This window comes from Stylophora pistillata, chromosome 2 (assembly GCF_964205215.1).
Source record: "Stylophora pistillata chromosome 2, jaStyPist1.2, whole genome shotgun sequence".
NCBI lineage: Eukaryota > Metazoa > Cnidaria > Anthozoa > Scleractinia > Pocilloporidae > Stylophora > Stylophora pistillata.
The window spans coordinates 37,016,292-37,028,507 of record NC_142520.1 but is presented as its reverse complement, the minus strand read 5'-3'; the positions used below and the strand labels follow the sequence as shown (position 1 = coordinate 37,028,507).

At 37.8% G+C, this 12,216-nt stretch overlaps 1 protein-coding gene across 1 annotated transcript in view; it reads right to left on the bottom strand.

Annotated features, from left to right (window-relative positions):
• The window catches only part of LOC111347495 (uncharacterized), a 32,863-nt gene that overhangs the window by 16,048 nt on the left and 4,599 nt on the right, over positions 1 to 12,216 (bottom strand). The window contains exons 3-9 of the mRNA XM_088751114.1: positions 5,315 to 5,985; positions 4,877 to 5,062; positions 4,620 to 4,696; positions 4,075 to 4,150; positions 2,516 to 2,592; positions 937 to 1,072; positions 450 to 668 (exon numbers count right to left, since the gene is read on the bottom strand). Coding sequence (XP_088607240.1) covers positions 450 to 668; positions 937 to 1,072; positions 2,516 to 2,592; positions 4,075 to 4,150; positions 4,620 to 4,696; positions 4,877 to 5,062; positions 5,315 to 5,960 — 1,417 coding nt within the window. The 5' untranslated portion in view covers positions 5,961 to 5,985. The remainder of the gene's footprint in view (positions 1 to 449; positions 669 to 936; positions 1,073 to 2,515; positions 2,593 to 4,074; positions 4,151 to 4,619; positions 4,697 to 4,876; positions 5,063 to 5,314; positions 5,986 to 12,216) is intronic.

Sequence of the window (12,216 nt, the reverse complement as noted above, 5' to 3'; positions counted from 1 at the left end):
TGTCTATCTTCACCCCTGAGCTTCTGTTAAGTGACATGCTCATTCTCATTAAGAGCTACGTTTGGAACTTTATTCCCTAACCCCTTAACAGATACTAGCCGAGATTTTGTTTTAGAAGTATTGAATACAAAATTTGTATTCTATCTTCGGATGTCCAATCGGCGGAACTAATTATGTTCTCTTGCAACCTTTGTTAGATAACTAATAGATTTAAAATTCCAACTGACGTGCTAAATGTATTATCACCTGTTAAGATGTCAACAACTGACTTGGAAATCGAAGAAGGAAAATCGTTCATGGAGATAATAAATAGAATGGAACCATAGAACGATTTCGACAATTTAATGGAATAGGATCAGAAAAAACGTGGTACATTCCGTCAGGGTTAGGCTACCGAAAATGTTAAATTTAAGCAACGCATTAAGGCTTCGTTGGACTAGTTACCTTACCTGCGCGGATTGAATTTGGAGTGTCACAGCTACCTCTTCCAGAATTCACATTTAGGTATGGTAAGGCAGCCCTTATGAACATTGGCATATTCTCTTGGTATGTGACGACGTTTTTCAGTACTTGTTCCACGATGTCTAAGTACATGATTTCTGTCTCTCCCAGGAAGTCTCCATTTTGTGACTCGATTGTTACTTTAAAAAGGCCCTCTCTTGGAGATTCTGTTTAAAAAGATATCAAGGTCTAGGTTACAATTGAGAATAAATAGCGGGACGTCGAGGCAGTGACATGCATTTCGCATACTGTTACGATCAGCAATGTCGCGTACTCGTGCGAATAAATTGAAGAAAGGAGGTGTCACTTATGACCCTTGTAATGGCCTAGCTCACCATGGAGTCTCTGTGGCTCGGTGGGAAAGCACAGGAGCGCGCACTCTGAAGGTCTGAGGCTCAATTTTTTAAGGGGACTCAAGAAAATGCATGTACATACCTGGAAGTATATCTCCAAAAAATTTGTTGACAGCAACCTTGTGTAATTTCACTTCTCCCAATTTTTGGAATCGAGCTTTTCCTGAATCTTCTTTAAGATTTTCTTTAAATATGATACAAAATGGTGGCATCGGGAACTGAAAGAAAACGTTTACAAGTTCTTGACAGAATGCTTGATGTCCCAGTTTTTGCCAATAATTTACACGTAGCGCAATCTTACATACAAGTACTAAACGAGAGACTGAGCCAAGCCGAAATAAAGATATCAGCGAAAATTGCAAACAAAAAAGAAAAGTGTTAATTGTAAAATCCCATGAAAATTCCCGAAAGATCAAAGTTAGGCACCGTTTATTCTCGTTGTCATTTAGCTCAACAATACTTAGTTGAATACTTTCCATTCAAGGTGATTTGGAGTATGGGCTGATGGCCGGATTGAGGGAACCAATCATAAATAAAATATCCAGTTAAAGCCGATTGTGCAATATTTTACGGATTATGCCTTGGTAATAGATTCTGAAGAGCTGCTGCTCTAATCAGAAACGGACTCCCTTCAACGGATATCAACAATTATCATTCGATGGATTTTTCCCCCATTTTCATTGGCTGGGAGCCCACCACGTGACCTGCAAACAACTGCCTGCAAATAATGGTCTGCTCATGCGTACTTCCGTCTAACTCCGTTTTACCTGCAAATAATATTTTGCTCATGCGCAGTAGTAACCACGCTCTTGTGGTCGCTCTTGTGGGAATTGAGGAGGAAACCATTTGATTTCTGGCAGCAGCGCGCACTTGCCGCTTCCCCCCCAAAAAAATTGAAAACAAACTCGCTTGCCGCTTCCCCAAAAAAATTGAAAACAAACTCGGTGATCGAACGATAAAACAATTATTGAACTCGGTTATCGCAAAATATCGTGATTTGTCAGTGTCTCGCAAATCAATTATTTGCCGAAGCCGAAGGCTTCGGCAAATAATTGATCTGCTCGCCACGGACAAATCACGATATTTATCTCAACCTCGTCCAATAATTGTTAACTACCAGCACCCTACAAATTCAAAACATTTACATAAAGAAGAAACAAACAAACTTACATTACCATGGGATCGAAACTGACCAAACACAACCAACCTACACCATGCGAGTCTTATAGCCAATAACATCACGGCAAAACTAACCAATCAGTTGTTTACACGAACCGGACTTACAACACTGGACTGACAATTACTCTTCATTTGACTCTGATGATGACTTCTGCTAGGGAACGTTGTCCTAGTTTCAGTCGCCACTACCTATGATAGTCCTTCTCAGGAGTAACTTCGCCTACAGGATTAGACTGCAGAATCAAATGTTGCCCCCGACCATTTGCTGTACTGATCATGAGAAATGAACATGTGATAACCGACACTGTGTCAATCTTTTACCAATGAAAATTATGCAAAAAGTGGTCCAGACCCTCAAAATTTTGGTGAAATTACATCAGTAAGCAGTTGACTTAATGCTGTTCACTTAAATATTTAGAATCGCTGTCCGCCGACCCTTACTAGCTTGAATTACGAGGGAGAAAAAGTGAGTGAACTTTTACCTTAAGTGGAACTTGATTTGGTATAATTTGAGGACTCTCGTTTGCCTCTAATTGCCGCTGGTTCTCAGGAAGTTCGTCTGTAAAACGGGAGAAAAGAATACGCAAATGAAAAAGGGCACGTTTGCCGGTAATAAAATAAAATAGTTACCCCTATGGCAACAGATGTATTCATCAAAATGGGCCATTCTGTCTCGCTTGCATCCATAAACTTTTTAAACCTTGGAAGTCAATATTAGTGTGGCGTGCAACGGAATTATGATTCCCGAGAAAGGCTTAAACACGAAGGCGCGCTATAAAAGGAGAGGTGCCTTAGGTACCTCTGGACCATTTGTCAATCAACCGTAGAAGTTGATTGACAAATGGTAAGAGTCAAGTAAGAGTCAAGTCAGATTGAGCTATAGCTAATCCAAAGCAGTGAAAAGCGGGCGCATTCCTCAAAATTGTTTTCATCACCGTACAAGAATTTTTGAAAGTTGTATTTGCTTTCTCCAATGGAAACTGTCTTTATTTGTGGCGGTAAATTTGAAATTGAAGAAGGTGCTTCGCAAGTTACATCATTGCCACCATGCTGGTGGAAGTAAACATTTCATTAGCTCGTTTTGTCCGTCTACCAGGTGTAGAATACACGGATGAATTGCCAGAGACGAAACGATCCAAGTAAACTACTTAAGACGCGGTGCGTAGCGTGAAACGAACTCGACAGAATTACTGAGAATAACTTGAGTTTATTAAAAAGGGGTTTGGTGTTCCTAATTGAAAAGGTAGAGACTTGACACGACGACAAACGCGCTGAAAGGCAAAGGTCGTGCAGGTCAGACAAGACGTTATTGTAGACCGTGAATCGTAAATCGGTTCGACCTGAAAGGTGATAGGTACAATTAAATCCTATTTAGCTAAATAGCAAATAACAATAAAGCAGAGTGAGCGACCTAAATCGTACGCTACTGAACAATAGAGAAACAACAAATGCGAAATTGCAACATACTGAAAGAGATACAACTACAAGCAATTCAACTCCTTGTAACCGAAGAGTAGTCTAATGATGACAACTCTGGTACTTCTCGCGTGAGGTAGAAAACTGATGGAAGATAATTACGCCAATAACAAATGGCTGAAAACGCAAACGTACTAAAGGCAAAGAATATTCCGAACTTACTTTGGTTTGCACACGCACCAATGTTAAACTAAGAACCTTGACGGTGACGAGCCCAGCGTAGATAGAACTAAAAGTCCAAACGGCTGACGAAGTTGACTCCACAAGGCCTACACTAGAACTGCTCTAACTAACGTAAAGGATGCTAGATTTATGCTTATGGAAACGTGCTAGTGCGGCAAATCTAGAAAACGCTGACAAGCCCGCACGAAAACCACAATACAGGGACGGGACAGATTTGGGAATGAAAAATTTGCAAACGGAAAACTACCACGCTAAGATTACCGTTCACTACGCCTCGGTAATGACGAAGGGTAACAAATACATCACGTTCAAAACCAACACCAGGCACCTAAGGGATCCCTCCTTTTATAGCGCGCCTTCGTGTTTAAGCTATCCGATTTACCTTCCACAGCTGTACTGGGATTTTCCAATTCTTCTCTCACGGAGCTTTCAGATACGTGACAAGTAACTCCATTTTCCTATAAAGGAAAAAAACTGAAATTGTCGCTTGCTTCTGTCCTTCCTTGTTTTCCCCACACTTAAGTGGATGTGATTAAGATTGGTTATATCTAGACGAAAATAGTCTTTTTCGACTACTTTCCTGATTACTTTTGGCTTACTGAACACGTACCTGCTGATGCCAGGTAAATGGACCCCAGCCTTTGCTTCTAATTGCAGCGCTGATAGAATTCAATAAAGCCGGTCAACTTTCCTTCCATCAGCATTAGGTGTTTCGTCAATGTATGTTATCATACACGTCTTTCAGTTAAAACGCGAGTATAATATTTGGAACGAACATCGAAAAATTAATTGAAAATATAACATGAAAAAAGACTGGTGTCGGTTTTGCACGGGATTCAGCTATGAGATGTTCGTTACACCCAATCCACTACATGCACCTAAAGAAAATATTTTATCCCCTCAGAGTAACCATTATTTGACATTTACCTCATCCCTTGTTTCGCAACCGTTCGACAAAGTGGCGTTTGTTGGTGAAACGCTGGTACCATTTCGCCGAAAATGATCTGGTGATAAAAAATCTCAAAATAATGAAAAACAGTCAAATTTCTAATGCATAACGATCAGCTGATCGGCAAAATCTTCAAGTTTCACAAACTTCAATATCGATGATAATCACTCAGACTCTTAATAGGCTTCTCTTCAATACAAAACTATGCAAATTATTTTCTTTTCTTAAAACTTACCGCGTAGCTGGCTAGAAACAGTATGTAACAAATCTTCCACCGTACCAAGTTTTTTGGTAACAGTTTCAACCACTTCCTCTTCCCTAGTCGCAATTCGGTCCAGTTTCTCATTAATTGTTTCAAGTTGACCATTTTGAAAGTTCTCCAGTAGGTCTTTGACATCTTCATCGACAATCTTCTTGAAACCTAAGAGTGATAGTAATAGGATAAAAAAATGACTAATGATTAGATGAAAGAGACGTTGACCTCGGTGACTAACGAGATGAAATGACAAAATTTCCCACCAAGATGGCTCACACAACAAGCTGATCGCTATGGCACACCTATCTGCAATGATTACTTGCTCGTTTAGTTAGGAAAAAGCAAAATCCCTTACATGTTGGAATGATGAGATTAGCGGTTATCTTTTGTATAGTTCAAATTACTTCTTGCAATTACCTTCGGTTCTCCATTCGGAAAGTTGATCTAGAAGGTCGTCCTTTCTGCCGGGAGTCAGGGGCAGACATTGGACTAAAGTGTTCAGCTTATCAAAGCATTCGTCAAAGAATGTTTCGGTCCACTCTAACTCCTTAAAATGATCTCCTTTATTTCTCACATTAGCCCTTACATCATCTGCCAAAGACCAAATGTCGAAAAGTGGATTGGAAGAAGAGAATATTTGTAACGGATACTTTCTACATCCCAAAAGTCTAAGGGCGGCAGCCACGTCCATGGATTTGTCAAATGCAGAGAAGACGGCAAGGTAGTCTGGTAGATACAGCTTAGCAACATCAACCAAGTTGTTGACACTGTAGTTGTAGGCCGCTTTGTCATCTCCATGGATATCAAAGTTACTATTAATGTTTCCAAACTTCAAACCTTTAAGAAAGGAAGAATAACTTAGAGTGCTTTTTGGAGGGTTCACCACCCCATATGTTAGTGTTTTTAGAGTACATGGTGTTGCCAAGCCTTTCAAGCGACCATCTAGGTTCACGGAGAGGGTGTTCATTCCTTGTTTCACGACATCCTTTAAATCTGGAGCGACGATCTTGTTCAAGGCATAAAGAGTCACGAGCCATCTTTTGTCACTAGCGAGGACAACCATAGTGATAGATTTCGTTGCTCCAGCACTAAGAAGGAGAAGGATATGTGATTACTGATATATAATTCCATATTTTGAAAAAAAATAAAAACAAAATAAAAACAAAAACAAGAAAAAAATTTCCGAACAACTAACAGTATTAAGAAAGTATGTGTAACATATAGATATCGGCTGTGGCGGTGAAGCAGAATTTCAAGCACATTCCTTTAATCGGTGACTTAAAAATACGTGATATTGAAATATATCTGCATTACGCGAGTACCCCTAGCATTCATGAAAGCTGATCAATTTCTTATTGCTCTTACAACATTCTTTCAAAACCGTGTACATTCCATTTAACTGAAACTTTTTTTTGTTGAGAGCATCAGATGTAACCATCGCTAAAGGTTATCTCTGATATTTGAACTTCATTTGTAAACTGCTGCTCTGGAAAATAGTTGCTGGCCCGCAAATACTTTTACATAATTAGCAACTTGAATATTATCACTAACCTAAGTGCTTAGTTCAGTTCCAGGATCTGTGTCCTTTTGGATAATTTAACACCTACAGCCAAAAGGACCGAAACTGTATTGCGAGAAATAGTCAACTAGTGTCTTAACATTCATTCTCGGGTAAAAATGTATTAGAGTAAAGACGAAAGTTACCACTATGTACATTGCTAATCAAAATGTTGTATTGATCTTGAGATAGACATAAGAAACAATTTACACCTTTCTGACAATTTAATTTTTTATATTGAAAATCAGGCTTAAGCTCAAGGAGCTGTTGTTACCATGGCAACAAGAATGCTGTAATCTTTTAAAAAGCACAGTTTGTTGAGTTTGTTCGTCCCTAACTACATGTAGAGTTTAAAGGTTTGGAGGGGGGGGGGGGGATTTCATTTCCCAGGTTATTTAATTCTGACAGAGGCATAAATTTTATTCACTAGCCGGGAGAAAAAGTTGTGTCCAAGGAATTGGATACCGACCCAGGCCGCAAGCCGAGGGTGGTACTCAAGACAGAGAGCGGTAAAGAAAAATAATATTTAAGAAAAATTACAACGAATCTAGAGATTTAGACGACTCAACACAACGGATCGCATACCGCCCACTGCCTGGATGGGAGAATCCTGCCCCCTTTCGGAACCAATCAGATCGCACCATTTTTTCACTCGTGAATTGCACGCATGCGCAGGAGCGAGTTGTAAATATGATGTGAAGAATGGCACTCGCTCGTTTTCTCGATTGGTCCATTCCTACAAACTTTTTTTCGATTTTAGGTTTTTGAGTGCATTTGATAGTTTTTGGCGAGTAATTAACAAACGAAATGGCGACCTTTGTTGCTAAGAATAGGGGTGGGATGAAAAAGAAGCCAAAGATAATCTTACAAGAGTTTAAAACTATACGTTTTTCATCCGTGAATTAAAGTTGCCCAATCTCCGAAAACACTTTTGTCTCTTGCAGTGTATATTTCATTTATGGCGTCATTGCTTCTATTTTTGAAAGTATATATGCGGGGAAATGATTACTGTGTCCGAAAAAAAAAAGAAAACAAAGAAAGGAACTTAAGCGATAGGTGCGTTTTAAGTTTTTACTCAAACTTAAAGATAAAACAAAAATCGCTTAATATTTTCGTGTGTGCAAATAGGCACGCGGGTCATATTTCAAAAGGAATATGAAAATTTGTCCGTTAGCGAAGAGAGCTCACGTTTTATGGAATCTGTCAATAGGAAACAACACGAGAATGACCATGAAATATTTCGGGACGACAGTTTTATTCAAAACAGTTCTTGATTTGCTGTTATAAGCGAAAAACGTAGAATTTCTTACGTGAACGAAGCCCACGCGGTAAGATTCATCATGCTTAGATCTTTGTTTACTTGACTTTATGGCCAGAAAACTGCGTAGCGTTGAAAATTTTGAAAAAGTACGATTAAACACAAAATCTTCATCAAACTAAACTTTTTGAACACACAGTTACTCGAACATAATATTTAACGGGCCATGGAATCGTCAAATTGTCGTTAGGCCCCACCTTAAGTCCGAAAGTTCGGTTTCCAATTTAAGCCCGCAATCGCATGGCTTTAGAGAATCGTACTGTCGTTGACTCGAGAGCTTATTCTGTCACTTTTTCAATATTTTTCAAGGAAAGTATTCTATAGCACTGCTACGTTATATTCTGAGTTCCACAAGGTCTAACTCGATCGCAAAGGAACGAAAAATCCAACTTGAAAATTTTGAAGGTTGGCCACGCGGACGCCATATTTTCAAATTTGATCATTCACTGGTAGTATGAACGCACAGAACTATACCCCTCCAGCGACCCCTAAAGCTATCAAAATATATGCGCAAACGACGGGTTCTGATTGGTTTATTGATCTCCAAACTGAAGAGGAAGTTTAGGGACAAAGTACTTTCGCGCTGCGGATATGATTCAACCACTCCTCCGTAACAGGAAAAGTTACTATGATTGTAGCAGTACCACAAGGCCATTTACGGCATGACTCACTAGACAGCATAAGCATAGAGAGAACGCAACCTTTTGATTATCTTATGCATATATGTTTATCCTTGTGTCCGAGCGTCCCATATTTCAGCGCAAAAGCTTTTATATGCTTATCCCTATGCTTACATCGCAAGTAAATACCGAGCTCAATATTGCAAAAATAGTTCTTCAATACACAAAACAGTACCCTTTTAAACTTTCTCTCCACAAACCTTAACAGTAAAATCTGGAACAGTGATTGTCTTAATCCGACTCCTACTCAGACAATATTTTTCTGTCTTTGAGGCCTAATTTAATTTCACATCATACTCCTCAAAACGTTCATTTACCAGTCCAGCAGTTCTTAGAACGATTCAAACCCTAGTATGGAAATCAAATATCAATTTCTATTGACGACACATAAATTACATTGGCATATTCAATTCACGAGTTAGCTCACAGAGCCTTTGATTTAGAATACTACGAGCTCAGGCCGGCACGGAATAAAAAGGTCCACAATGCGTACGTAAATTGACGTAATTTGACGTAATTTTTGACGTAATTGACGTAATTTTGACGTAAATTGACGTAATTTACGTAAATACGTCAATTGCGTACGTAAATCGGCTAACGAAATTGAGCTGGTTATTGAGTTTCTATTAGAAGAGCTAATATCTGATTACAGTTGGATAGTATTCAGTATTGTTCCTGTTCATCAATAAAGCAAGATAACAAGCATACAATAGTCCTGAAATGTTCATTTTTAAGATGAGGGTTATGGCCAAACTTTGTAATTGAGGTCTCATTTTGATGATAAACACCCAAGGCTGCACATATAACCTGAGGATTTTTTTGACTAAAAGAAACGTCAGCATCATCTCCCCTGGTGGCCTGATAGATTCAGTCATGATTTTGTTTATGCACCAAAGTAGAATTGAGTTCTGAAGTTTGTAGGTTGGTTGTCTTTTCCAAGGCAACTGATATGAAATTAACTCTAAGGAAGTATTTCCTATGAGTATTTTTGGCATTTTGTGTACCAGTACACGAAGAACGAGCACAAAACTTCCCAGAAGGGCCGGGACATTTGGAAAATGATGTAATCTACACTAGCTAGAAGCCGTTGGGAGCTTGATTTGGTTTGAATGCATGACTAATTTTGGACAAAACATACAGGAAACGTAACACAATGCTGGGCATGGGTTTCCATTGTCCATTTCAGCACAGAGTTCTATTCTCAATTGATTGAGAGCAAATCATCTACTATAATTATTGTATTTGGGTTTTGTGAGACTGTATTTTTCATAAATATGTAATGTATTTTTAATAATATTTAGTTGAGGTAGGTGGATATGTGGTTGTAAATGCAAGAATTTAGGGAAAAAAGATGGGTGCCTGAGATGATCAGAACACAAGCAATATTTTAATGAATCATATGTTGAGTAGTACTCTGTAGTAACATTACTTTAACATTGCTTATAATTTTTAACCCACTAAGATTTACAATTGACCTAGAGGTTTTATTCAACAGATAGAGTATCACCATAATGGATTTCTGGAACAATATTCTGATCACTTAAACTCAACAGAGTTCAATGTACAGGTAAGTGCATGATGGTATTCTATGATTTAAAGTACCAGAATCTTTCAAGTTTTCTTATCATTGTTATTTCATGCATGCCAGTTTGTTTCCCAAATTCAAGCAATGTGGAGACCTGAAATGAATAGAAGAACTTGACATCATCATCTAAATGGTCAACTTAACATGCTATCAAAATTTGTCCTTCAGCTGAAATCTTACTCAGGAATGCAATTTTTTTAGTGTTTATCAACATACATAAACATATAAATTATATCCAAGCTTCTGTTTATTTTGGTCAGCTACTATGTGTATCAATCAACACAACCTGCTACCTGTAAATCTAATTTATTTCTAACGTGATTTATTGTTGCTGTACATCAGCAACAATAAATCAGTAGTTTACATTTGTACTAAGTAAGTTATTACTTTTGCATTTATTTATTATGATACATGAAAAAGGCACCTAGATGTTTTCAGCTAATCAAGAGTGTAATTTTTCATGCATATCATTATTTTGATGAATAATTAATCAGAACCAAACAAGTAAACGATTAATGAGTTATAGTCTACCAAATAAAGGCCTATTACACATGTATTGCTACCAATGTTAATTAATATCAATGCTCGTCTGAACCATTATGAAGAGAATTTAGAAGACTGCCGAGCTTACAGAAAGTCATGAAATGTTAAGGTCTGAATAATTCTGAGCATTCCTTGGAAAACATAATACTAGTCACATTTCAGTAACATTAAACTACTAGGCTCCTAGAAGCAATGGAATATAGGCTTTGTAGAAAATCATTTGTGAAAACCAAAACATCACATCATTCCACATTTTGTGTTGCCCAACTACTTGTTTCAATACTGGCAAGTAAAATACATTTTTAAAAAACTAGAACATCATAAGCATCAAACTCCAAAACTGATCCTTAAAATGTGACAAGTTATACTTCATTTTCATGAAATTGCCATGAGAGCCAGTCCTTGATCGGTATTGTGCAATCGAGACTCCCATAACTACTTTTGTAGTTCTGATATTTGCCTCCATGAATTCTCAATGGTGCAAGGAATGTGCAACTACAACACAACTTACTTCCCTTTATGGCACTTTCAGGAGGCTTCAGACACGTCTACCATACACTTTCAGACACTCAGTGGTGCAACCCGCACTGATAGATCAAACTGATAGCTTTTGGCTTGCGAGAGTGCAATGACTCTTTTCAATGTAGTACAACCCCTACTGAAGATTCAAACAGTTAAATGTTATCTTTTAAGAGCGTAAAAGCTCTTGCACAAGCTGTAGTTATAACACAAGCCGGTTCTGGGTGGGTTGATTTGTGTGAGAAGCCTTAACTCATGAAACCATCACCAAAAAAAAATTACTCGATGCCATGGTTACAACCAAGATGACTGACTCAGACTAGTGCGTTGTACAACACTAGACCACCTGACAGACGCTTGACTCTCGTGGAAAAATTAATGAGTAAGTAAATCAAATTGTGCCATAACTAGGCTACAAACTTTGTGTAGGCCACACACAAGTGGTTCTTAATTATCATAATCCACCATTATAGACTGAGTCGTGACTGAGTTGTAATTCCATTCAAGGAAGGTCGCAGTTTTACTAACATTGGGCAGAACATAATGACATCGTGAAATGTGTCTTAGTATAATCATAAGTTGGCTAGATACTATTTTGTTAAGTACACGACCCCACAAGCTTTTTAGCTTTAATTCTTATCGTGTATAAATAAAGATTCTACTACTACAATAACTACTACTACTTCTTGAAGACACCTCTTCGATGATTTTCGACCAAATGTCCTTCCACTTTTATTCCAGCTGAAAATAGAAGGAATGGTAGTCTTGTCCTTCAGATCTTTCCTGCCACAAAACTGTTTTTTTATTTCCTCTGGGCAGAAATGATGTTCACACACCTTAATGTATTCACTCTTACGAAAAAAGTGCCTATTTTATATTTATTTTATATCTATTTTTAAACTATTTTCTACCTATTTTTTTTGTATTTTTTCTCTATTTTCCAGACTATTTGAAAGCTGTTTTTTAACTATTTTAAAGCTATTATTTTGACACAAAAAATAGTAAAAAATAGTCTGGTTTGCAAGTCACAACTACTGTAAAAATAGATTTCAAATAGAGAAAATGCGCATGCAATTCATTGATAAAATAGTATTAAAATATCATTAATGAAATATT